Source organism: Theropithecus gelada, chromosome 8, assembly GCF_003255815.1.
Source record: "Theropithecus gelada isolate Dixy chromosome 8, Tgel_1.0, whole genome shotgun sequence".
Classification (NCBI taxonomy): Eukaryota; Metazoa; Chordata; class Mammalia; order Primates; family Cercopithecidae; genus Theropithecus; species Theropithecus gelada.
Genome location: NC_037676.1, coordinates 84019084 through 84042250, shown reverse-complemented (window position 1 = coordinate 84042250; position 23167 = coordinate 84019084). Strand labels below are relative to the sequence as shown.

Here is a 23167-nt window from a genome sequence, read left to right as displayed (position 1 = left end):
TCCAAAATCAGCTTGCTCCTTGTCTCTCAGAGCCTTCAAATATGCTATTTCCTGAAAAGGCAACATTTCACACTTCTACCCCACCCAACCCTGACCTCATACCTTACCCATCCTTCAGTTTTCAACACAAACTTCACTTCCTTAGGTAACTGGCCTCCTGACTGACCACTCACCACCACTACCACCACCAAACACTAGGTCAGTTCTTTATCACAGAGTCTGTACCTTCCCTTCTCAACTGGCTCTGATGCTTTAAGACACCATTCATCACCCATAGGTAATGAATTAACTTATTTCCTGTATTCTAAGATGATACTAGCTATGTGCCAGTCTCAATAGAATTGAGACAATAATCACTTAAATCATTATCAGTAGGGGTCAGTTCTCTCTTGGAATCTCAGTTGAGAAAGGCTAATTGGTACTTCACTATCAATGCACTTCAGCTTATAATTTTTTCTGTCAATATTTGTCTTTCTCCCACCAGATTATAAGATGTATAACAACAGGTCGTGTGGCTATTTTATTCACCATCCAATCTCTAATGTTTAGCACAGTGCTAACATAGTTGGTTCTCAATAAGTACTTCTTGAATGAATGATAGAACTATTGATATTCACTGATATACTGTGTATTAGAAAAAAAAAAATTGAAGCCAGTGTGACAGAGTTAGCGATTATGTGGTCTAGGTGGTGAGAACATAGTGCTCCCCACTTTTCTGTACATATATATATATCTTTTTACATCTCAAAAGAAAAAAGAGAAAAGATTAGTGTTAATTCAGACACACAAAGCAGGAATAAAAACCAGTAAACACCAAACTTATAGAAAAAGCCTTGGAAGAAAATATATTTGATAGCATACCATAAAAGAGGATTTTTACTACCACCAAGAAATCGACATATCCTCTCCCCTTTTCTCTTTCCCCTTGTTCAGTAAACCTTTATGTCTCTTTATTTAAGATGTTGTGGTGAATTAAAATCAAATGTATTCTATAAATGAATTCTCTGTTTTTAAAATACTGATAATAGATCTTAGTTGCTAAAGGAGAGATTACTAGGGCCATTTGAGATCCTGTCATTTCTAAAGCTGCATAGCTCAGAACAGTGGTAATGGTCTTGCTCAATTCATAAAATAGGCGTTTTAGGGAAAGAAAGGCTTATTGGCCAAATAAGTTGGGGAAGGGTTTCATTTGATATTCCTAGAGGATTAAAGGTTCTAAAAAATCTTGCATGAGGCCGGGCGCGGTGGCTCAAGCCTGTAATCCCAGCACTTTGGGAGGCCGAGGCGGGTGGATCACAAGGTCAGGAGATCGAGACTATCCTGGCTAACATGGTGAAACCCCGTCTCTACTAAAAATACAAAAAACTAGCCGGGCGCGGTAGCGGGCGCCTGTAGTCCCAGCTACTTGGGAGGCTGAGGCGGGAGAATGGCGTGAACCCGGGGGGCGGAGCTTGCAGTGAGCCGAGATCGCGCCACTGCACTCCAGCCTGGGAGACACAGTGAGACTCCGTCTCAAAAAAAAAAAAAAAAATCTTGCATGAAAGAATCTAATATACCTTGCATTTGTTTGCCTACCTGCCTTTGTCATATATCATCAGATATTTAGGGAATGCAGGAAGATAACTTCAATTCAATTAAAAACAGGGTACTTGTGCCTTGGTACCCACTATCTTTTTTATAGGTGATAGGTAGCATTTTTTATTTCACAACGTTAGAGACTTCTTAATAACATATTGCTTAAAATGTGAGTTGGGGAAGAGGAGGAAGGGTTACTGATACAGAGCAAATCTTATGCATTTGCCCTGTATCATAGGGTATAAAAGAGGGGATATACTCACTGGTTTTAAAAATCACTTAGAAAAATAGACTCCTGTTTGAACAAAATAATGACATTTGGGAATTGCTACTTGGTATGATACAGTTTATAAAAGTAACAAGAACTCAAAGAAGCGGGGAGATCAGTGCTGTTTGCAATGATCAAGCAATACTGGCAGTGGGATTTTGAGAGCCTGGAATGCTTAAGATTATGGGTAGGAAGATGGATATGAGTCAGAAACAAATAATTAGAAAGTGTATAGAAAGTCTGAGGTTGCCAAATATTTATGAATTGATGGTTGATCCATTAAAAAACTAGCACAGTACTTGCCTACATTTTTTGAGATTTTATCTTTTCATCCCTTAGTATTGTTCCTTCTATAAAATACATACCTAATTCTAAATGTATCACAGACTAAATTATTGCAGTGATTCTGTCATCAGTATTACTGTTGTACTGCATAGCCAAGATTTTAACTATCTCTGCAATCTAAATTCAAATAGTAGTTGGAGCGTAAGGTAGTTCATCAGACAAAAGCTCCAACTACTGTTTGTATCCAACAATGTAGGAGAAGAGTGAAAGAAGATTCTCTCATTTTTTACAATTGAAAAGGAAGGGGGGAAATCCCTCCTAAGGAAGAAAAGGAAGAAAGACAAAATCTCAACATTTCTTTATGAAAACATAAAACTGCATGTAAGAATCACTACATAAAAACATCAGTTAGTTGCACTTACCTGCTGGGATGCCTGTTAGCATTTTGGTAGAGTTGGAATGGCAACATAGAAAAAACTCAGTATCTTTAGCTGGCCAAATAATTATTTGATATTGTTTATACATTAATATTAATTGTTTATTAATTGTTCTTTCACTTTTTATATCCTTATCACCTTACAACAAGGTTAATTTTTAACCTTCCTCTTGGCTAAGCACTTACCATTACACAATGGGCAACTCTTAATGTTACATATTCTCCAACTCTTAACAAAGCAGAAATGGAAGAAAATACGAACTGAATGAATATTAAGGACTATTGATTTGAATATTTTAAAAGAATGTTGTTTCCAGATTTATTTAGAAAGTTCAAAGTAAGGATGCAGATAAAAATATTAATATTTACATAATAAACAGATTTAGAGATTTTATCTGTTCAATAAATATTTATTTAGGACTTACTATTTAAAAGATGTTTTTACTATATAAAAATGAGTTAGATACTCATCCTATTAAAAGAAACTGAATAGAAAGAAGACATACCCCCAGAAATCATAATGGATAGAGAATTAGACCTCTTAAAGGTGGAAAAGAGAACTTTTGACTAGGAAAAGTAGAAAAGGCTTCGCAGAGGGTGGTAGTTGAACTGCACTTCAAAGAATTAGTGATAATTGGACGAGCAAGGAAAGATGAAGAAGGACTTTGCAAATGATAGGAAATATCATAATCAAAACTCAGAGGCAAGAAGGTACAGGTCTTGTACCAGTAACAACACACAAGTCAGTTTATCAAGCTGAATATAGCCTTACATTGCACAGTCTTAGTTAAAATATAGCTATTTGTTTTACACCGTCTTGAACTACTTTTAAATTATTACATCAATCAGCACAGCAAATATTTTCCAATTCTCCATTTTTAGAAGTACTTCACATATATCTTATTTGTCATTTTTTTCTTTTTAATTTTTCAAAATTCAAAAGTTAAACTTATGTATTTGTCTTCACATTCTCATTTATCTGTAAGGGGTTCAGTACCAAAATTCAGTATTTTTATTTCTACATTTAAAAAAAAAAAGTTCAGGATCGATCTGGATTAATAGCGGTTCATGACTTTAAAGAAAAGAAAATAGTATCCAAACATTAATATGACAGAACAATTGAGAGAAATGAGAATATCCTTTTAAAAAACTGCTTGGGAGATATGATAGCCATCTTTACGTGTTTGAAAGATTTGAAAGATTGTTTTTGGAAAGAAGGATTGATCATGTATATTTAAGAGTAGTGCTTCTCCAACTGTAGTGTGACTGTGAATCACCTGGGATTTGTTAATGCTGACCCTGATTCAGCAAGCTTGAACTGAAGATTTTACATTTCTAACAGGTTTCTAGCTGATGATGAGACTGACTGGTCTAATAACCTCATTTTGAATAGCAAGGCCAACATATGAAATAAGAATAATGGCAAGAAATTAGAGGAAGGCACTATCAGCTCAGATTTTAAAAAGTTACCGTCATTTCAAGCTGTCCAATATAAAAATGTTCTGCCTTTTGAAAAAGTAGATTTCTCTTTATCTTAACTATTTGAAGAGAGTAAATAACTATCAGTGGTATCAAAGAGGGAATTATTAAATGGAATATGTTTGATTAGATGACAAGTTAGGTCTCTTCTACTTAAAATTCAATAATTGTCTACTTGAACAAGAATACTTAAAGATAATTTTTGTACATTTGCAACCTGAACTATCTTTTCACAGGAAATGTAATCATTAATGTCTCTAAGTTGTTTTTATATTTTTTAATTTAAAAAAAGAAAATTTAAGATATTCAGAGAAGTTAATCTTAGTATTTATATAAAATGAAAGAAGAATTCAGTTATCTATACAGTAGTTCACATAATGCTATCTCATGAGAATCCACACATTACCAAGGTTGGTTGGATGGTTTTTGTACAAAATGTTAGTTTGATAGAAATTAAATTACAGATAGTTATAAAATTTGCAATAAAGTCAAATATGTTGTTCTTAAGAGCATAATTTGAAAATACAGTAAAACTCTTTAAAAAAAAAACTTCAAGAGACTCAAAGAAAGAGGTGAATTTACAATACAGATTTGTTCTGATAATTAAAACAATGCTGAGGGATACCATAGGTGGTTTCCTTATCTACCTTTAGTAAATTTAAGTCAACACCTGATCCCAATTTTAAAATAGTTTTCCCAAACACAGTAAAAATGTATTCCAGGTAATAAAAGGAATAATGGCACACATAGACAGTCAATAAATATTCACTGGATCTAAGTAAAGTTATGTAGTCAGTGATTCTCAAGCAAGGATGAGGGTTTCCTTTCCTAGGGGGAAAAATGTATCAGAATTTCTAAGAAGAAAGGAATTGTTTTCTCAAATACTACCATCTTCCAGAGATTCTTGTGTGTCCTCTCCTTAGATAGAAAATAGAGTTTGAGGGTATTGACTACTTCCTTTTCTGACTGAGTCTTGCTGAAGCAGAGGAAATGTAATGAACCACTGAAAAGGTTTTATGTAAATTAAAGTTGCAAAGCCAGTTTCAAATTGTATTCTGCTACTGATTAAAGAAAGTAAAGCATAGACTATAACCTTGGAACTATATGGATAAAAACTTAGAGAATCCATTGGATTTCGTTTAAGTAGAACTCTAGTGAGCCATACATTGTAAAGATTTTTAGGGAAGGTGAATGAAACAGAATAACCACTCCAAAAACAGATTTCTCCAGCTGGATACATGGTCAACATTCACTGTCGATCTTGGCTAAATTTCTACTGTAAACCAAAGATATAAAAAGGCATATATGTGTACTCCTTTACCCACTTTTTCTTTCCTAGCAGCAGCAGTCCAATAGAGTAATTTGTAAACATAAAAATAACATTAAAGCATGAGGGAATTTGGATATAAAACTGTAAGAAAATAATGTCTCACATTTGTCATATACTGAAAGTATTAAACAGGACCTTTCCATATGTTTCTTAGCAGTTTGCTTTCAGTCTTAAGTGCTATTTCCTCAGGGTTTCATACAAATTTGACCTCTCAATCCCAGATCAATTGATTTCTTAGGAGTCATTTGTATGTAATAGCAGGTGCCCCAGTATAAATAATGGGTGGATAGAAGTATAATATCTACATCAGAAGACCTTGTTCTACTCTGTGCTATCAGACCAACTGCAGTGTTCTACTAGAGGCCATGACTAGAGAGGGATGCAGATAAATCGAATATTTTCAGAGAGAAGTGTCCAGCAAGGAGAATCCAAATGAACCAAAGCATAAAACAAAAGAATTTAAAGGTAGAAAAGGACACATATTCACACTCAGGGAACAGATTGAAGGTACAGCTCTACCACCTGCACTTTTTGACAATAGGCAAATAATTTCACCTCTCTGAAATTTGGTATCATTTGTGAAATGGAGATCCAATACTTATCGAATCTTACATGATTGTTGTGAAAATTAAATGCAGTTGAATACGTGAGCATATTAAATACAATAGGATATGTAAAATTCCATTTATCTCTTCATGGACACCTCCTGACATCATCAAACTGTCTGGCCTAATCTGATCCCAAAAGCCCCATTCCCTTTTCAGGATAAGTTGACATCCCCTGTGTAGTATATCAAGAAATCCTGGCTGGGCACAGTGGCTTGTGTCTATAACCCCAGCCCTTTGGGAAGCGGAGGCGGGCGGATCACCCAAGGTCAGGAGTTGGAGACCAGCCTGGCCAATATGGAGAAACCCTGTCTCTACTAAAAATACAAAAATTAGCTGGGCGTGGTGATGGGAGCCTGTAATCCCAGCTACTTGGAAGGCTGGTTGACACAGGAGAGTCGCTTGAACCCAGGAGGCAGAGGTTGCAGTGAGCCGAGATCCCATCACCGCACTCCAGACTTCAGCCTGGGCAACAGTGCGAGACTTGGTCTAAGAATAAAAAAAAAAAAAAAAAAAAAACCTTTGTGAAAGGAAATTTGTAAAGATTTTATTTTGCAAATCTAAAATAAGGATCCACATTTATATTTTGATATGTACATAGAATTGTGTCTCAGTCCAGAATTGCTTTTTAGAAAGGCAGGGAAGCATTTTTAGTATAAGGAAGTTTGGTTATCTACCTCCTTAACCTGTTTCTCTGATAATAGCAAAGTATAAGCATAACAATATCATTATTTTTTAATAATAATTTTAAAATTTGTGGTCATTTAGAGATAGGATGGTTAGAATTTTTTCTCTCGAACTATCTAGGGAAAATAAGGAAATTAATATAATAAACATGATAGCAAGGTCAGTCTTTAACTTGTTTAAGAATAAATGCTTTTCAGTCACTTTAGAAGCATCTACTGAAACAAAAACAAGTGAGGTATAAATTAGAAATTGCATTTATTCGTAAAAGGATAATGACTGTTAGACTAGTTCAGACTGATATTTCTTTGAAAAATCATAAAGAGGCTATTCACTATGTTGGTCTCTTGAACCATTATTGTGAAGTATGTTTTATGTCCTATAGTTTGTATGTAACAATAAATTTGTGATATTTATGTTCTAAGATCTTAGAAAACACCTTAAGATCTTTGCATCTTCTATAGTTTTATATTTATATTTAGTTACTTGTATGAAAGCACATAACCAACTTGTTTAAAACACTGTATTGCTTCAAAGTAACTTTTGCTTTTTGCTGTCTTTTGCAAACTTACTTGTACTTCAGATAATTTTTTTTTCCTTTGAAAAGCCTTGCAGTGAGAGAATTTCTTTGTTTGGATGATCCACCGGGTCCATTTGATAGCCTAGAAGAAAGCAGGGTAAGTGCTGTATTATATAGCACATGAAAAGAGGAACAAATAATACAGTACAATAACTACATTGTTTCTTGAATGGAATAGCAAACAGCAAAATATTATAATTTCAGGCTATGGTAGTTTTGCACAGAAAGCTTTCAATGTTTGAGTCAAAGGTTTCTTTCATTGAAATACATAGACTTAGTTCAAGGAAAAAGTAAAAATTCATACATGTCATATAGTCAATAAAGCTCTAAAATTAAATCCCCCTTTATTTATTTTTACTGTTTCAAAATAAAATGATTTGGGGAACCTTTTTATATTTAATAATACTATGTGCAAACTGAGTTTTCTTCCATTTGAGTGTCAAAATAAGGAACCTACAGCTAAAATCAAGTTTAAAACTTCAGGGGTAGGAGTGATTGTCTTGTTATCGGTTTAGCTCATGCCTGATGCTTCTCAAATTACATTAATTGACGTGTTAAAGTGTCCTATTTCTTGAAGCAGTAGCCTAGATTCACAAAACAGATTTGGTAATAGTAGATTACCTAGGATTTTGTGCAAGTTTTTTCCCCAAATGTTTAATGGTATTTAAATGGAACAGATTTAATTGGTAGGTTTGTGATGTTTTTCATTCAAGCTGAGTCAGTTCTTTGTGTTAGATTGAATGCTATGGCCTTTTTTAAAACAGCTTTATTGGAGTAAGATTTTCATCTATAGTATTCACTAATTTGTTGTTTGCTATTCTACTGAAAAGGTACAATTTAATACTTTTTAGTAAATTTATAGAGCAGTTAACACCATCATCACTGTAACCCAATTTTAGAATACTTTCATCACCTCAAAAAGAATTCCTATAAGCCATTTTGCAATCAGTCTGCAGTTCCAGCCCAAGGCAACCACTGATCTGCTTTCATTCTCTACATTTGCCCTTTCTGGATATTTCATATAAATAAAATCATACAATGTGTGTTTGTATATGTGTATTAGTTTACCATATACATAACTTTTATATATACAGTCTGCCTTATATATAGTATTATAATGTTTTACACCTGATTTATTTCACTTAGCATGCTTTTTAGGGTATTCCATGTTATCCTCTATAATTACTTCATTACTAAATGATTTTTCATTGTTTGCATATACCAGATTTTGTTTATCCAGTCACCCGTTGAGGGATACTTAGATTGTTTCCAGTTTTGTGATATGAGTAATGCTATGAACAATTTCATATAATGTTCTGTATGAACATATGTTTTTATTTCTCATGGACTGAGAAATTCTACTTCCCTGAGAGTAGAAGTGTTTGATCATGTAACAAGTTTAACTTTTTAAAGAAACCAATAAAGTTTTTGAAAGGTCCTGTTTACATTCTCACTTGTACTGTACGAGAGTTCCAGTTTTTCTATGTCCTCACAAACATTTGATATTATCTGTCTTTTGGATTATAGCCATTCTCTTGGATAGGTATTGATATTTCATTATAGCTTTAATTTTCATGTTTCTAATGATTTTTTGATATTGATCATCATGTCACATGCTTTTTAGCCATTCATGTTTTCTTCAATGAAATGTCTGTTCACGTCTTGCCCATTTTTTTAAAACTTGAACTGTTTATCTTATTCAGTTATAAAATCTTTACTTTAGATATTAATCCTTTATCAGAGATACAATTTGTAGATATTTTCTTCCAGTCTGTAGGTGTCTTTTCATCCTCTTAATGGCATTCTTTGAAGTGCAAAAGTTTTTAATTTTAATGAAGTTTATTTTATCACTTTTTAAAATGGCTTATGCTTTTACTATTGTATTATAAAAACTCTTTGCCTAACCCAACATTACAAATATTTTCTCATATTTTTTTAATTTTATATTTTAGCTCTTACAGTTAGGTTTATGGTCTGTTTTGGGTTAATTTTTTTATAAGGTGTTAAGTAAGGGACTTAAGTTCCTATATGTATCTTAATTTTTTTTTAGTTCCTTTTGTTTAATTATGTTGACACTTCTGTCAGAAATCAAATGACCATGAAAAGAAGGGTTTGTTTCTAGACTCTTAGTTCTCTCTATTGATCTTTTTTCCTATCCCTGTGCCAGTATGATACTGTCTTGTTTACTGCAACTGTATTATCGTTACTGTTTGCATATCTTTTCCCATTCTTTTACTTTCAGTCTGTTTGTATCTTTCAACTCGAGATCCATCCCTTCTACATAGCGTGTAATTGGGTCTTGATCTTTTATTCTTTCTGACATCTGTCTTTTACATCTGCCATTTTGCAATTTGTTTTCTGTTTCTCTGTCTCCATCCTGTTCCTCCTTTTTTCTTGTGTAAAATAATTTTTAGTATGCCATTTTGATTCTTCTATAGAATTTTTTACTTTTTCTTATTTTTCAGTGACTGCTCAAGGTATTATATTTCAGTGAAATATAAACTTGGCTCCAATATATCTCCATTTCCTCCCTCTTTCTTTGTGTTGCTATTGTTATCTAGTTTACGTATATCTTATAAACCTAACAATACAGTGCAATAATTATTTCTTTATACAATCTTTTGTGCTTTAAAGAACTTAAGAAATGGGAAAATATATTTCATAGATTATTTTATTTAATCCACATGTTTACTATTTCTGGCCCTCTTCATTTGTTCCTGTAGGTTGATGTGATCATCTGGTATCACTTCCTTTCAGTCTCATAATCTTCCTTTAGTGTTTTCTTGTAAGACAGGTCTGCTAGCAACAAATTCCCAGTCTTTGTTTATCTGGAAATGATCATTTTTGAAAGATAGTTTTACTGACAGATTTTTTTCTTCCAGCCCTTTGAATGTGTCATTCCACTGCCTTCTGGCCTTTATTATTTCTGAGAAAAAAAAAATCAACCTTTAATTATATTGTTTCCATGTGCATGATGAGCCGTTTTGCCCTTGCTGCTTTCAAGATATTCTGTTTGTTTGACTTTCAGCAGTTTGATTATGATGTATTGGGATGTGGATCTCTTTCTGTTTCTCATACTTTGGCTTCATTGAGCTTTTTGGACTTGGCAGATTAATGTTTTTTTATCAAACTTTGGAATTTGTTAGCCATTATTTCTTCAAATACTTTTTCACTCCCTTTTTCTCTCCCTTCTCCTTCTAGGACTCTCATTACTTGTATATTTGTACACCCTATGTTGTGCAAAATGTCTCTGAAGGGGTGTTCATTTTTCTCCAATTGCTTTTTTCTCTGATCTTCAGATTGGAAAATTTCTATTGATCTTCAGATTCACAGATTTATTTTTTGGTCATATTAAATCTCCTGTTGAGCCCCTCTTGTTAGTTTTTCAGTTACTGTGCTTTTCAACTCCAGAATTCTCAATTGCTTATTTTTTAACTGTTCTTCCTGTTTATTGAGATTTTTCTATTTGTTGAGTCATTATCATTATCTTTATCATTAATTCAATTTTTTCTAGTGTATTTCCTGTATATAATGGTTGCATTAAAAATCACTGCCTGATATGCCTAACATTTGGGACCATTTAGAGATGGCTTCAACTGACTACCTTTTTTCCTGAGTATGCTTAGATTGACCTTGTTTCTTTGAGTGTTTTATACATTTTTTTTGAATACAAGATGTTTTCGGTGATATACTCTAGTAACTCTTGACTCTGATTTCTGCCTCTTATAGTGGTTGTTATTATTTTGTCTGTCCGTTTAGTAACTTGACTAGACTAAATCTGTGAAATTTGTCTCCTCAGCAATGTATGGTCACTGTTGTATTTTCTCAGTGTTTTTTCCCTCATTTTATTTTTAAGCCTGGCTTTCTTGTGTTTCTGCATAGCTTAATGTTCAGTCAACAGTTGGTCATAAATTTTGCTTATACACCTTGAACTAGTAAGATTTTTACACTCTGGTAATGGATCTGTATATAGTCTAAGGAGTGCATTTAAGGTTTAAGGTCATTTTCAGATATGCCATAGATTTTAGTTTCTGCTGAATCCTCTCCCATCTCCTCTTCTATACACGTATATGGGCTCTGTTGTCCTAGGATATGTGGTCCCAGGATCTGTGGAGAGCTTATCAAGGCCCCATAGATATATCATTTTCCAGAACTCCCTGTTAAATCCTGGCTAGATCATTGCTTCTAGGTTTCATTCAGCCTTTTGGCTACCATTTTGTCACTTCAATTCAGAATCTGTTTAGAAAATTGACTTATATTTTAAGTGAACATTGGGCTAACGAAGCTAAGTGTTTATCACTCCTTTCCAGCTCAAGGATTCCAGGATTTTTATTCCTTTAAAGTATAGTATTCTTTCTTCTTGCAAGACAGCCTTTAGTTCATTTTTAATTTTTAAATTAGCCCTTTTACAAAAATAATAATAATTTGAATATCTTTTTAGTGTTCTTAGTTCAAAATATATGCTAGTTAGTAAGTGTCAAGTATCATAATGGGCAGGGGAAGAGTGGAATCCCAACTGATTTGAGTTAGGATTTCTCATCCATGATACTGGCATTTAGAGCTGGATAACTTTTTGGTGGCCATGGCTAGGGCACAGCCTGACCTGTGCATTGAAAATATTTAGCAGCATCCTTGGCCTCTGCATATTAGACACCAATAGCATACCCACTCATGACAAGTAAAAATGTCTCCAGACGTTACCAAGTGTCTTCTGAGTTTAAAATCACTCCTGGTGTAGAACCACTGATTTAAATAAATCATCAAGGCAATATTAAGTTTATATACTCAACAGAGTAATGTGGAATGTATCTTCTAGACTCTTTCTCTAAAATAAATGCATTTCCTACAGGTGTATTTGAAAATATGTGTTTGTTTGAACAGTGAATGAAAAAATTCTGTGCTTGCTCCTCTGCTTCAAAGTAAAATCTATAGTAACCTAATGAGATATATATCTCTTTTGTCTGCAGACTTACTTAAGCAGCCTCTCATTTTAAGAAAAATCCCAAAATGACTTATTAACCCACATTTCTTGGAGTGTAAAATTAAACTTATTCAAAGGATACTCAGTTCAGCAAATCTTTAACCTACTTTTCTCTGTTCTCTATTTAAAGTAGTCATTTCTACCCCTCATATACTTGTACTAAAAGAGGGAATTAAGGTTAGGGATATAAATTAGTCTACCTTTTTTTGGGAAAATTCAAATATATTACTTGTATGGAGATAATATAATTGGAAGAAATGAGGTCTTACTGTATTAGCATTAATGAATAGATTATAATTTTTAAAAATTATAATTTTTAATATTTTATATGAATTATAAGTACAAATAAAGCAGAATTCTTAAGCCATCTATCCTCTACCTAAATTTTGATCTTCAGTTATGCTACAGGTTAAGAACTTAATTTTCTTGTTCCTAAGTGTGAGAAACCCAGAAAAGCAGATTAAAAATGCAGTGAGAATTGTAATATGTAATTAAGTTGTTTTCTTAGAATCACTTGTTAGCAGATTTTCCAGTCCTAATGGAACTGTTTGATCTCTATCCCAGAAGGAAATTTATATCAATATAGCCTTCCAATGATTATTCTAAGGACAGTTTCCATTTCTATATACATCTTTCCTAAGATACCTCCCTCATAGGGATGGATGTTAATCTTGGAAGAAACCCAAGGACTTATATAAGGTACTTTCCTAGGAATACAATTGTTTCATTGTTAGATATTCTCCTCTTCAGCTTCACTGCATATGCTAAAGAGTGCATTGGTTATAGCAGTTTGTACTTTTACCAGCAATATATTTTCCTTTTGCTCTATATCACCACAAATACAATTTGTCAATCTTTTAATTTTTGTCAGTCTGATGGGTATAAAATAGTATCTTATTGTTATTTTAGCCTAATTTTCTTGATTACCAGCCAGCTCTGGCATCTTCCATAGTAGCTGTTTGAGACTTCTGTAAATTTCCTGCTCCACATTCTTTGTCACATTTTCTATGGCTCCTGTTGTTCCCTACACACCAGCACATAAAAATATTTCTCCTAAATTTCCTCCTCATGAGTGTAAACTTTTGCTTTTCACACTTAGGTCTTTTTTTTTTTTTTTAAGGGAATTAAATCATTTATTGATTACACCTAATAATGGATGATACACAAGCTTCATTCCCATCTATAATTTTATCTGGTACCGTTATTCAATTTAGATATATTGCATAGGATGTGCCAACAATCATTTTTATAACCAATAATTCCACGATTTTGCTTGGATAATCCCTTTTAATGGTGAACTTCAGGTCACAACAGTAACCATCAGTTTAACTACAACAAGGTTTCTGAAGACAATGACTTCTCCACCCAAGCAGGTTGTGTATAAATTCCAAATGGAACCTGTCATGACTCTGAAGGAAATCTAACTTCACACTGTTGGGGAAATTTACCAGGGTGGCTTCAGAGTAGACTAACCTTACACAGCACATTAAAAAAAAAAAGACATTTATTCAGCGTTACAGTCAGACTATTACATTTAGCAATCAACAGCCTGGATGCAAAATATATATATATATATATATATATACTTTAAAACCCTTTGTTGGAATGCTTTACACTTTCTACAGAACAGAAACTAAAATAACCTGTTATACAATTAGTAAGAAATACAGTCGTCCAGTTTTTTGCCCATGCACATGAGTATTTGTCTAAAACATGTCTTCTTTGTAGCAGCTAGGCCCTGCCACCACTGTGCTTGGCTGAGTTCACAAATTTGTTGCAACCTGCAGCTTCCCTGTTACTTCTCTGGCTCTCCTCTCCAACTGAGCTTTGTTTCCTAATTAAAATCTTCTGCCACTTTTTTTTTTGAGACAGAGTCTCTCACTGTCACCCAGGCTGGAGTGCAGTGGCACCATCTTGGCTCACTGCAACCTCTGCCTCTCAGATTCCAGTGATTCTCCTGCCTCAGCCTCCTGAGTAGCTGCGATTACAGGCGTGCACCACCACCCCCAGCTAATTTTTGTATTTTTAGTAGAGGGGGAGTTTCTTCATGTTGGCCAGGCTGGCCTTGAACTCCTGACCTCAGGTGATCTGCCTGCCTCAGCCTCCCAAAGTGCTGGGATTACAGGCATGAGCCACCATGCCTGGCCACTCAGTTCATTTTTAGTAGTCTCATCCCTCTGCTAGTACTATATTGTGTTAAGTACTATAATTAAATAATCCTATTAACTGGCAGAACAAGGGTGCCCTTATTCTTCCAAGTTGGTTATTCACTTTTCCATATGAATTTTAGAACAACTTCGTGAGTTCCATGAAAAAACCCTATTGCCATTTTGTTTGGAATTTTAATTCATTTATTTATTAATTTTGAAGAGTATCTTTATAGTATTGGATCCTCTTATTAATAGATCTTTGCATATAGAAGGTTTTTTTTAAGTTCTTCAATAAAAGTTTACTTTTTTTCTTAAACTTCTAGGGAAAGTCATATGATTTCTCATCATTTTTGTTGATGAAATAATTGGTATTTTTATTGCATTGTAAGCCATTGGTTTTATTATTGATTTTTATATATCTATTTTGTATGTCTCATTCTCTCATTAGTTTATAGATCTGTTTGGATTTTCCATATAGGTAATCATATCCCCTGCAATATTAACAATGTATTTTTTCCTAATACTTAATATCTTTCATTTCATTTTTCTGTATTATTTTGCTAGATAGGTTCTTTCAACGTTAATTGAAGCCATTATGGTGGACATCCTTTTCCTCTCATCCTAACTTTAATGAAAATGATCTTGTATTTTGCTGTTGGATATGGTGTTTTCTATTGGCTAGTGGTAGTTGTGAGTTATGTTGATTTGTTTATCATGTTTGTTGTTTTTAGATTAAAGAAGTTCTATTTCTAGTTAAGAGGTTGTAGGGTGTGTGTGTGTGTGTGTGTGTGTGTATGCGTGTGTCTGTGTGAATGCTTTCACTTGCATCTGTATAGATGATCATATGGGTTTTTTTTTTATTGGTGTAGTAAATTACATTCATAGATTTTCAGATGATAAAACATTTATGAGATTAACTCAAATTCAGCATTTTTTAAATTACTGGATTTGAATTGTAATGATTTTATTTAGAATTTTGGCATATATAATATTTGTTTCTGTTACTACCCTTTGTTGGGTCTGGCATCAAAATTATACCAGTTTTATAAAATAAGGAATAGTCCCTCTTTTTCTGTTATCCAGAACTATTTGAATAAATGCGTATTGATTGTTCCCTAAATGTTTGTTAGAATTCACCTGTAAAACAATCTGGATTTGATATTTTCTTTAGTTTGTCTTACAGTAGACTTTTAACAACTGATTCTGTTTCTTTAATGTCTGTAGTGTATTCAGATTATTTGGGGGCGGGAGTTTCAGTTTTGAAAATTTGTATTTTTCTAGAAATTGACCATTTTGTTTAGATTTTAAAATACATTTTTTTTCTTTTTTTTTTTTTCTTTTTTGAGATGGAGTCTCGCTCTGTCGCCAGGCTGGAGTGCAGTGGCGCCATCTCTGCTCACTGCAAGCTCCGCCTCCCGGGTTCACGCCATTCTCCTGCCTCAGCCTCCTGAGGAGCTGGGACTACAGGCGCCAGCCACCATGCCCAGCTAATTTTATTGTATTTTTTAGTAGAGACGGGGTTTCACTGTGTTAGCCGGGATGGTCTTGATCACCTGACCTTGTGATCCGCCCACCTCAGCCTCCCAAAGTGCTGGGGTTACAGGCATGAGCCACCGTGAGACTGTTGTTCTTAGTAGTATCACATGACTTTTTAAAATCTCTTAAGCTATCTTTAGTTATATATCCACTTTCAATCTCACTATTGTTTCCACTGGTCTTTTTTCCCTGGGTTGGGTGTATTTTAATAGTCTTCTCAAAGAACCACTTTTTGCCTTTTTGATTCTCTTGATTAAATTATTTTCCTCTCTCTTAATTCCTTTCTTATACTTGGTTTTAGTATGTTCTTTGACTTCTTGAATTGGATGCTTTCTCAGTTGTTTCTAGTATTATACAGTTCTTTTATATAACAGTCAAATTGCATCTCACAAGTCTCAATATTTTCATTATCATTCATATCTTATATTGTTCCTTCTAATATCTTGTTTGCTCCATAAATTTAGAATTCTCTTTAATTTTTCAAACTTTTTTTTCATACATTATTGACTGTTTTTTAGTCTATTTGCATTTTTTTCAGAGATTATGTTCTCTCTGACACCAGTTCTTGGTTATTGTTGACAGTGTTCTGCAGTCTTTGGGATCTGCATATATGTGATAAATTTTCTAAATTTTCCATGTGTGCCTCAAAAGAATATGTATTTCTTTCTTAATTGTTAGACTCTGAGTTCAATATATATTCATCAGATCAAACTTACTAATTTGTATTGTTAAATTTTTTTAATCTTAACTCTTTTTTTGTTTAATCCATTAATTGCCAAGAGTTATGTCAAATTTACCCCTTATGGTGTGGATTTGTTCAATTTCTTGTAATTATGCATTTAAAATATTCCTGGTGAATTATTACTCTTATTATTAGATAGAGACTCTTTGTGCCTAATAATGTTTATCATCTTGAACTGCATTCTGTCAGATATTAAGAAAACTACAACTTTTGGTAGGGGAGAAAAGGCTAACATTTGTCTGTTGCCTGATAAGTATGTTTCTACTTTTGTATTTTAAATATGTCTGTTTTAAACATCATAGTTTTTTTAATACAATCTGAAAAATCTGTTAAGTTTTGAGTTTATTTTATATATGGTAATTACCAATATATTTGTATTTATTTCTATTGTGCTTTTTATTCTGCTTTATAAAATGCTTTTTTCCTTCTTTCTTTCCTTTCATGTTATTTAATGAGTTTTTCTCTTTGTTCTCTGCTCTTGGTTTTTAAGTTCTGTAGTCATTGTCTTTTATTTAATGGTCATATGTTCTCATATTTTGGAAACAGATTGTTTACAGCCCTCCTCAAAGTTGGCCATCATTATCATTTCACACAGTGTTTCTTTTGATTTACCTGAGTGTTTGCCACTTTCATTCCTCACCATTCCTACTTTCATCTTTCTCTTTCCTTTGGGATTCAGTTAACTTCGTCTTAAAGTATGTAATTTAATAGTTCTTTCAGTGAATGTGTATTGGTAATGTTTAGATCTTTGATGTTCAAATGTCTTTTAATTTTGTTCTCATTCCTGAAGTGTGATTTAACTGAGTGTAGAATTCTACCTTGATAGTTATTTTACTCAGTGCTTTAAAGTGTTTTCCACTGCCTTTGACATAGACTGTTTTATGACATCTATTCTCAGTCCCCTACTGTCCTACAATTTTATAGTAAACTGGTTTGTCTTCCTGGTGTTTTAGAGATCTTCTATTTGATTTTGGTATTTGCAATTTCAGTATCCTGTATTTATGTATGTATTTGTTTTTATTTGTCTTCCTTGGGATACATTATTTTTCCCAAAATCCGTACGAGGCTGTTTAGATTAGATTCTTCAGGAGAGACTTTACCTTGCCCACCTAGAGACCAGATTGAAACAAACAGTCTTTCTTGATGTATTCCTGTGTTGTTGAGTGACTTTTATTAATGGCTTTGCTCTTTAGGTTCTTTGCTTTATTCCTGAATCTACCATTTTTTGTCACTCACTTCCCAAAATGTACCTGACCCCTCATTTCTTGCACCATCCTGTTACTGCATCCCAAGTGTCAATATTACCAAAATGCTGTTACAGTAGTATGTCTACTGAGCTAATACAGATGGAATCAACCACAATTGATTTTTTTAAGTGTAATCATGTATGACTAGGCAAAAGTAGATTAAGGAGAATAAAAACTAAAACAGTAGTTGCTGATTATTTTTTATCCCAGTTCTACACTAAAGGGATATCACATACTCACTTCAGGCACACTAGCTTACTACTATAAATCTTAAGAAAAAGAACTTGTAGTTATGTCCCCCTGCTGGATGGGGCTAAGAAAGTTAACATACCAGTGACCTAAAAAGATGAGAGTAGAGAACAAATCATTTGGAGTTTCATACTTTATTTTGATTATCTGTGTTCTTTGACTCTTCAATAATGCCCTTGAGAAAGATACTGCATTTGTAATGAATTGTATTCTTTTTCTGCATGTGTTTAGTTTTGTTTGTTGTTTTTTTTAAGGCATTCTGTGAAACTTTAGAAGAGACTAACTACCGCTTACAGAAAGAACTACTTGAAAAACAAAAGGAGATGGAATCACTAAGGAAACTGCTCAGTGAGAAGCAACTTCATATAGACACTTTAGAGAACAGAATCAGGTGTGTTGTGATACTTGCATTTCTACTCTAACTAATTCAACCCTTAATACTTTGGGCTAAATGCCCTTTATATTTTAATATGATTTAGGAATTTTCTGATTCTGAAAGTTGTAGGCTTTTGGCATACTTCATTGGGAAAAGTATACTTTATTTAGCATAATTTAATTTTGCTAAATTTTGAACATTGAAGGATGGGAAACATCAGGAAAATAAGCTGCTAACTGTTCAACAAGATAAACATTATTCATTTTAATCGTTGTTAAATCATTATTAAATAATCACTATTAAATGGAATACCATTATTTTATTTAAGTGATATTTTAGTTTCTAGGCATTTATGCCAACTTTTCACATATGAAAGCTCTAGTTTGCCATCTCATCAGCATATCTTGAATTGATGCTAAAGTCATTTTAAATTAATCACAGCTACTAATTTCTCTGTTGACTTCCAGAGTGAGCTGTTTATTAGCTATGTGACTACATTAAGCCTTAGCAGCTAAAGACTGCGATAGCTACATGTATTCACAACATTAAACATATGCCTGTTTTGTTCATAGAAAATAACTTGTTGCTATAACATACTTTTAGAACATTGTCTGTAGAACCTGAAGAATCACTGGATGTGTCAGAAACAGAAGGTGAACAGATCCTAAAGGTGAAGTCCTCTGCACTTGAGGTTGATCAGGATGTCCTGGATGAAGAATCTAGGTACATAATATTTCGTTTATGATAGCTTAATCCTTTGAATAATTGGAGGAAAGTGATTCTGATACTCTATAGAGTATTTTTTTATGAACTCAGTGTTACTGTATCACGAATCTACTAAGCAAGCAGAGAATGATTGGAGATATTTTAGGCTCTTCTAAAAAAGTATCTTTGACATCAGGCTGTAAGTTTTCTCATTACTTACTTTAGAGCTGTGTCTGCATTAACTGGCCTCTGACTCAGGTAATTAATTAATTTTTAAAATATTGACAGATTACCTTAATGTCCCTCAATATCACCCTTTTTCCATTCAAAAAATAGGATACTATAATAGCAAACTACCCTTCCTACCTAATAGGAATGATGAAAAGGTAATGTATTTAAAAGCACATAGAGTTTTTATTGCATACAAATCCAAGGGAATTGTTAATAGTTTAGTGGTAATGGTCGACTGTAATTCTGAGAACAATTTTATGTTGATAAAGGTAATTACCAAGTAGATTTTTATTGGTAAATGGTAGTTTGGAGAGCTGAAAGTGTTTAAAACCTATCTCCAAGGGTCTTACCTGGCAATGACAACTTAAAAATATTAAATTTCTGATTGAATGTTTAAATACTCTTTTACATTAAATACTTTTACACTAAATACGTAAATATTCTTTCTATAAGGTAGAAGATTTTTAAAGGTAATAGTGAAATGAAATAATAGCATGCATCCAATCCTGTCATTGACACGTTGCTTTTTTTTTTTTTTTTTTTTGCAGAGCTGATAATAAACCATGCTTAAGTTTTAGTGAACCTGAAAATGCTGTATCAGAGATAGAAGTAGCAGAAGTGGCATATGATGCTGAAGAAGACTAATATATCACAAGCGGTTCCCTCCATTTAGACTATTCAGCAAATTTAGAAGAGTGGCAAATACTATTTTAAAAGAAAAAAAGAACTGTAAAACATATAGAAAAGAGCAAGAATGCACATGTATGAAGTTTACATAAAGAATTTTTTTAAGTTATTGAGATAGGAAATATATTCACTGCTGCTTTTAATTTTATCCAATTATATTTAATACACTAAAAAAAAACTTGTTGGAATTCTGTTATCAAGGCCCACATTCTTAAATACTGTGCATAAATTATTATGGTGTTTTGCCTATATATTGCTCCAAACTACTGTGTATATATGTATGTGTGTTAAATCACCAATTATATTAATCAAATGGAAATTAATTGCATGTTACTATCTGGGTGATATATTCTTCTTTATATCTCTGACATGACATATTTTCATTAATGGTATAAATCAGTGACCATCATAGTAAAGATAAAATTTAGTTGAGTTTTTAATGTTTACATGTTTACCATCTCTAAATAAAATTTGCTTATTTGAAATGTTAATGCTCTTCAGAAAAAAAAATGACTTTCTAGTACCAAAGGAAAACTACTTGAAAGAGCTGTAATCATATAGCTAACATGATAAGAAAGCCTTGATTTTAAAAGCTGATTCATTAATGTCAAAATACTTTAATAAGTGTCATGGTTATTAATATGTTGCATTTGTTTAGTTTCCACATAATCTTTATCTCTACCTACCTAGATTTCGTGAGTTTGCCTCTTTCAGAATACTACCTCCTTTTGTTAAGGCATATTCTTTTGAAAATATAGATTCTATATAAATAGGGGCTTATACAAAAAAAATAAAAAGCCATATATACTGCAAAGTTCCTAACTGGCTTGATTCCTGACATTACATTTTTATTTCTATATATGTGAAGATGTTATTATACTGTATTATGGCTGATTTTCTTTTTAATATATTTAGCCAAGTGATGCACTTTATGATCATTAAACTCTTTTGTGCCAAGTTTAATTGGTGGATTTCTTTAGTAAGTAGAGTTAGGAGAAAGAATTATGTAGTGCCTTTACTATTTCACTTTCTACAAAAGTCTCCTAGAGTCTATGAGTCAGCTTTATGAAAAAATGTTTGTTTATTTCAGCTTCGTGTACAGTCATTGAAAGTGCCTTGTTTCATTTTTATAGTGTGAAGTTATTTATTTTCTGTTTTCACTGTTTTGCATATTGCTGTTAATATGCATTGTAATCATGCTGGCATTTTGCAATCCCAGTCGGTATGCTTTCTAAAAACTGAGGGAAACTTACTGGAGAAGTAGAATAACAACCTCCATTTTTTTCTTTACTATCTAAAAGTTTATCAGTATCTTGATGTATATATTAAGGTGTGGCTGTTTAAAATTCTACTGACATATATCAACACATCCAATGGCTGTTGTTAACCTTTGGAGTAAAAAGGAGATAACTTTTTACCAAATAACCAAAAATTTTTAGTCTTTATCAAAGTGCACAGGTATGCTCTCAGAACATTTTTCACAACGTATATTAGAAATATGTTTGCTATCCTTAGAGACAGAAATGAATATAACAAGTTGATCTGCTTATTTATTAAAATTATTATTCTGGACTTGCAAAAGGCTTAAAAAGAACAATCATTTAATCAGTACAATTCTGAATCTTATATAACAGATCTTTGCCAAATTCTAGATATTATAGTGTTGCCTGTCTGTTCTAAAGTGAACCACCCACTTTTTCAATCTGGCTTTTTGGAAGATTGTATTTAAAGTTCTGCAAGGGTGAAGAAAAAAATCTGTTAATTAGGTAAACCACTATTATTTATATTTATAATTTACTTTTTTTTACTTTTGTAATGCATTTTACTCCCAGTATTATGTTCATTTAATAAATTATTTTTTCACTACAACAGTAGCAGTGTTGTTCATATGTTGAATACCGTTTTCCCCCTCCATTTTCTATATTCTCCCTATCTTTTACAATTATTGTAAATTGAATTATATTTAAGTGGTGAATTTCACAGATGTGGAATGAGTCTGATTTTCTTTTTAGGTTTACACTTTATGTTGCTGATCATTTTTTGAAAGTCTTTGTGAATAGTTGCAATGCACTTTAACATAACCTGTATTAATAATTTTAAAAATTGAATGCAACTGAAACATAACATTTTTGTGGACAATCTTTTAACTTAACCTTTTAAAAATAAGTTTACATATAGTTAGTACAACCATAAGACAGCATTTTAAAATGTATCTACTACACTGAGATCAGCCATTTACAGCACATTTATTTAGAAAACCATGCTTAGATAAATTATGTAGTCTACTTCAGTCTGTGATATTAAAAGGGAACAGTGGCTTTAGATATAAAAAATAATTTGGTTTTGAAATGGATTTTATTACTTATAGAAACACATGAGTTTGGAGATTATGATAAGACAAGTTTGTATTCCCAACTAGCAGAGAGAGGAATCTAAATTTCATCCTCTAGGAAATCTTCAGAGAGCTACATATGTGATCCCCATTTTGGCTCTTCATAGAATTACTGTTACTGCATTACACTTTGTTTCTATGCTGTTGGCTCCTAATAGCAAACACAGTCATCAAAACATATTTTCAAGACGTGTTTTTAAGGCTAATGGCTACTATTAAATATATCACATAGTGTGCCTTTTATGAAGACCCACAGGAGAAAGTTCTCTTGGGTCTTGATCTCAGCAAAATATGTGCTTCTCCTAAACAGTTGATTTTCAGTGGGGGTAGTGTGGGGTTTTTTTTCTTTGTTTTTTTTGTTTGTTTGGTTGGTTGGTTTTTTTTTTTTTTGAGACGAAGTCACTCTGTCGCCCAGGCTGGAGTGCAGTGGCACAATCTTGGCTCACTGCAGCCTCTGCCTCCCAGGTTCAAACAATTCTCCTGTCTCAGCCTCCCAAGTCACTGGGACTACAGGTACACATCACCATGTCCAACTAATTTTTGTATTTTTAGTAGAGACAGGGTTTCACCATATTGGTCAGGCTAGTCTGAAATTCCTGACCTCAGGTGATCCACCTGCCTCAACCTCC

The 23167-nt window shown here is 33.0% G+C and overlaps 1 protein-coding gene across 5 annotated transcripts in view; it reads left to right on the top strand.

The window, feature by feature from the left end:
* The window catches only part of SNX16 (sorting nexin 16), a 41943-nt gene extending 19926 nt beyond the window's left edge, over positions 1-22017 (top strand). For 2 of the 5 annotated variants that reach the window (XM_025394264.1, XM_025394265.1), the window contains 4 exons: positions 7270-7339; positions 18402-18538; positions 19127-19246; positions 20008-22017. In XM_025394264.1, the coding sequence (XP_025250049.1) occupies positions 7270-7339; positions 18402-18538; positions 19127-19246; positions 20008-20104 (424 nt within the window). In that variant the 3' untranslated portion in view covers positions 20105-22017. The remainder of the gene's footprint in view (positions 1-7269; positions 7340-18401; positions 18539-19126; positions 19247-20007) is intronic. The other 3 variants (XM_025394262.1, XM_025394263.1, XR_003120814.1) reach the window with 3 other exon arrangements.
* The last annotated feature ends 1150 nt before the right edge of the window (positions 22018-23167 follow it).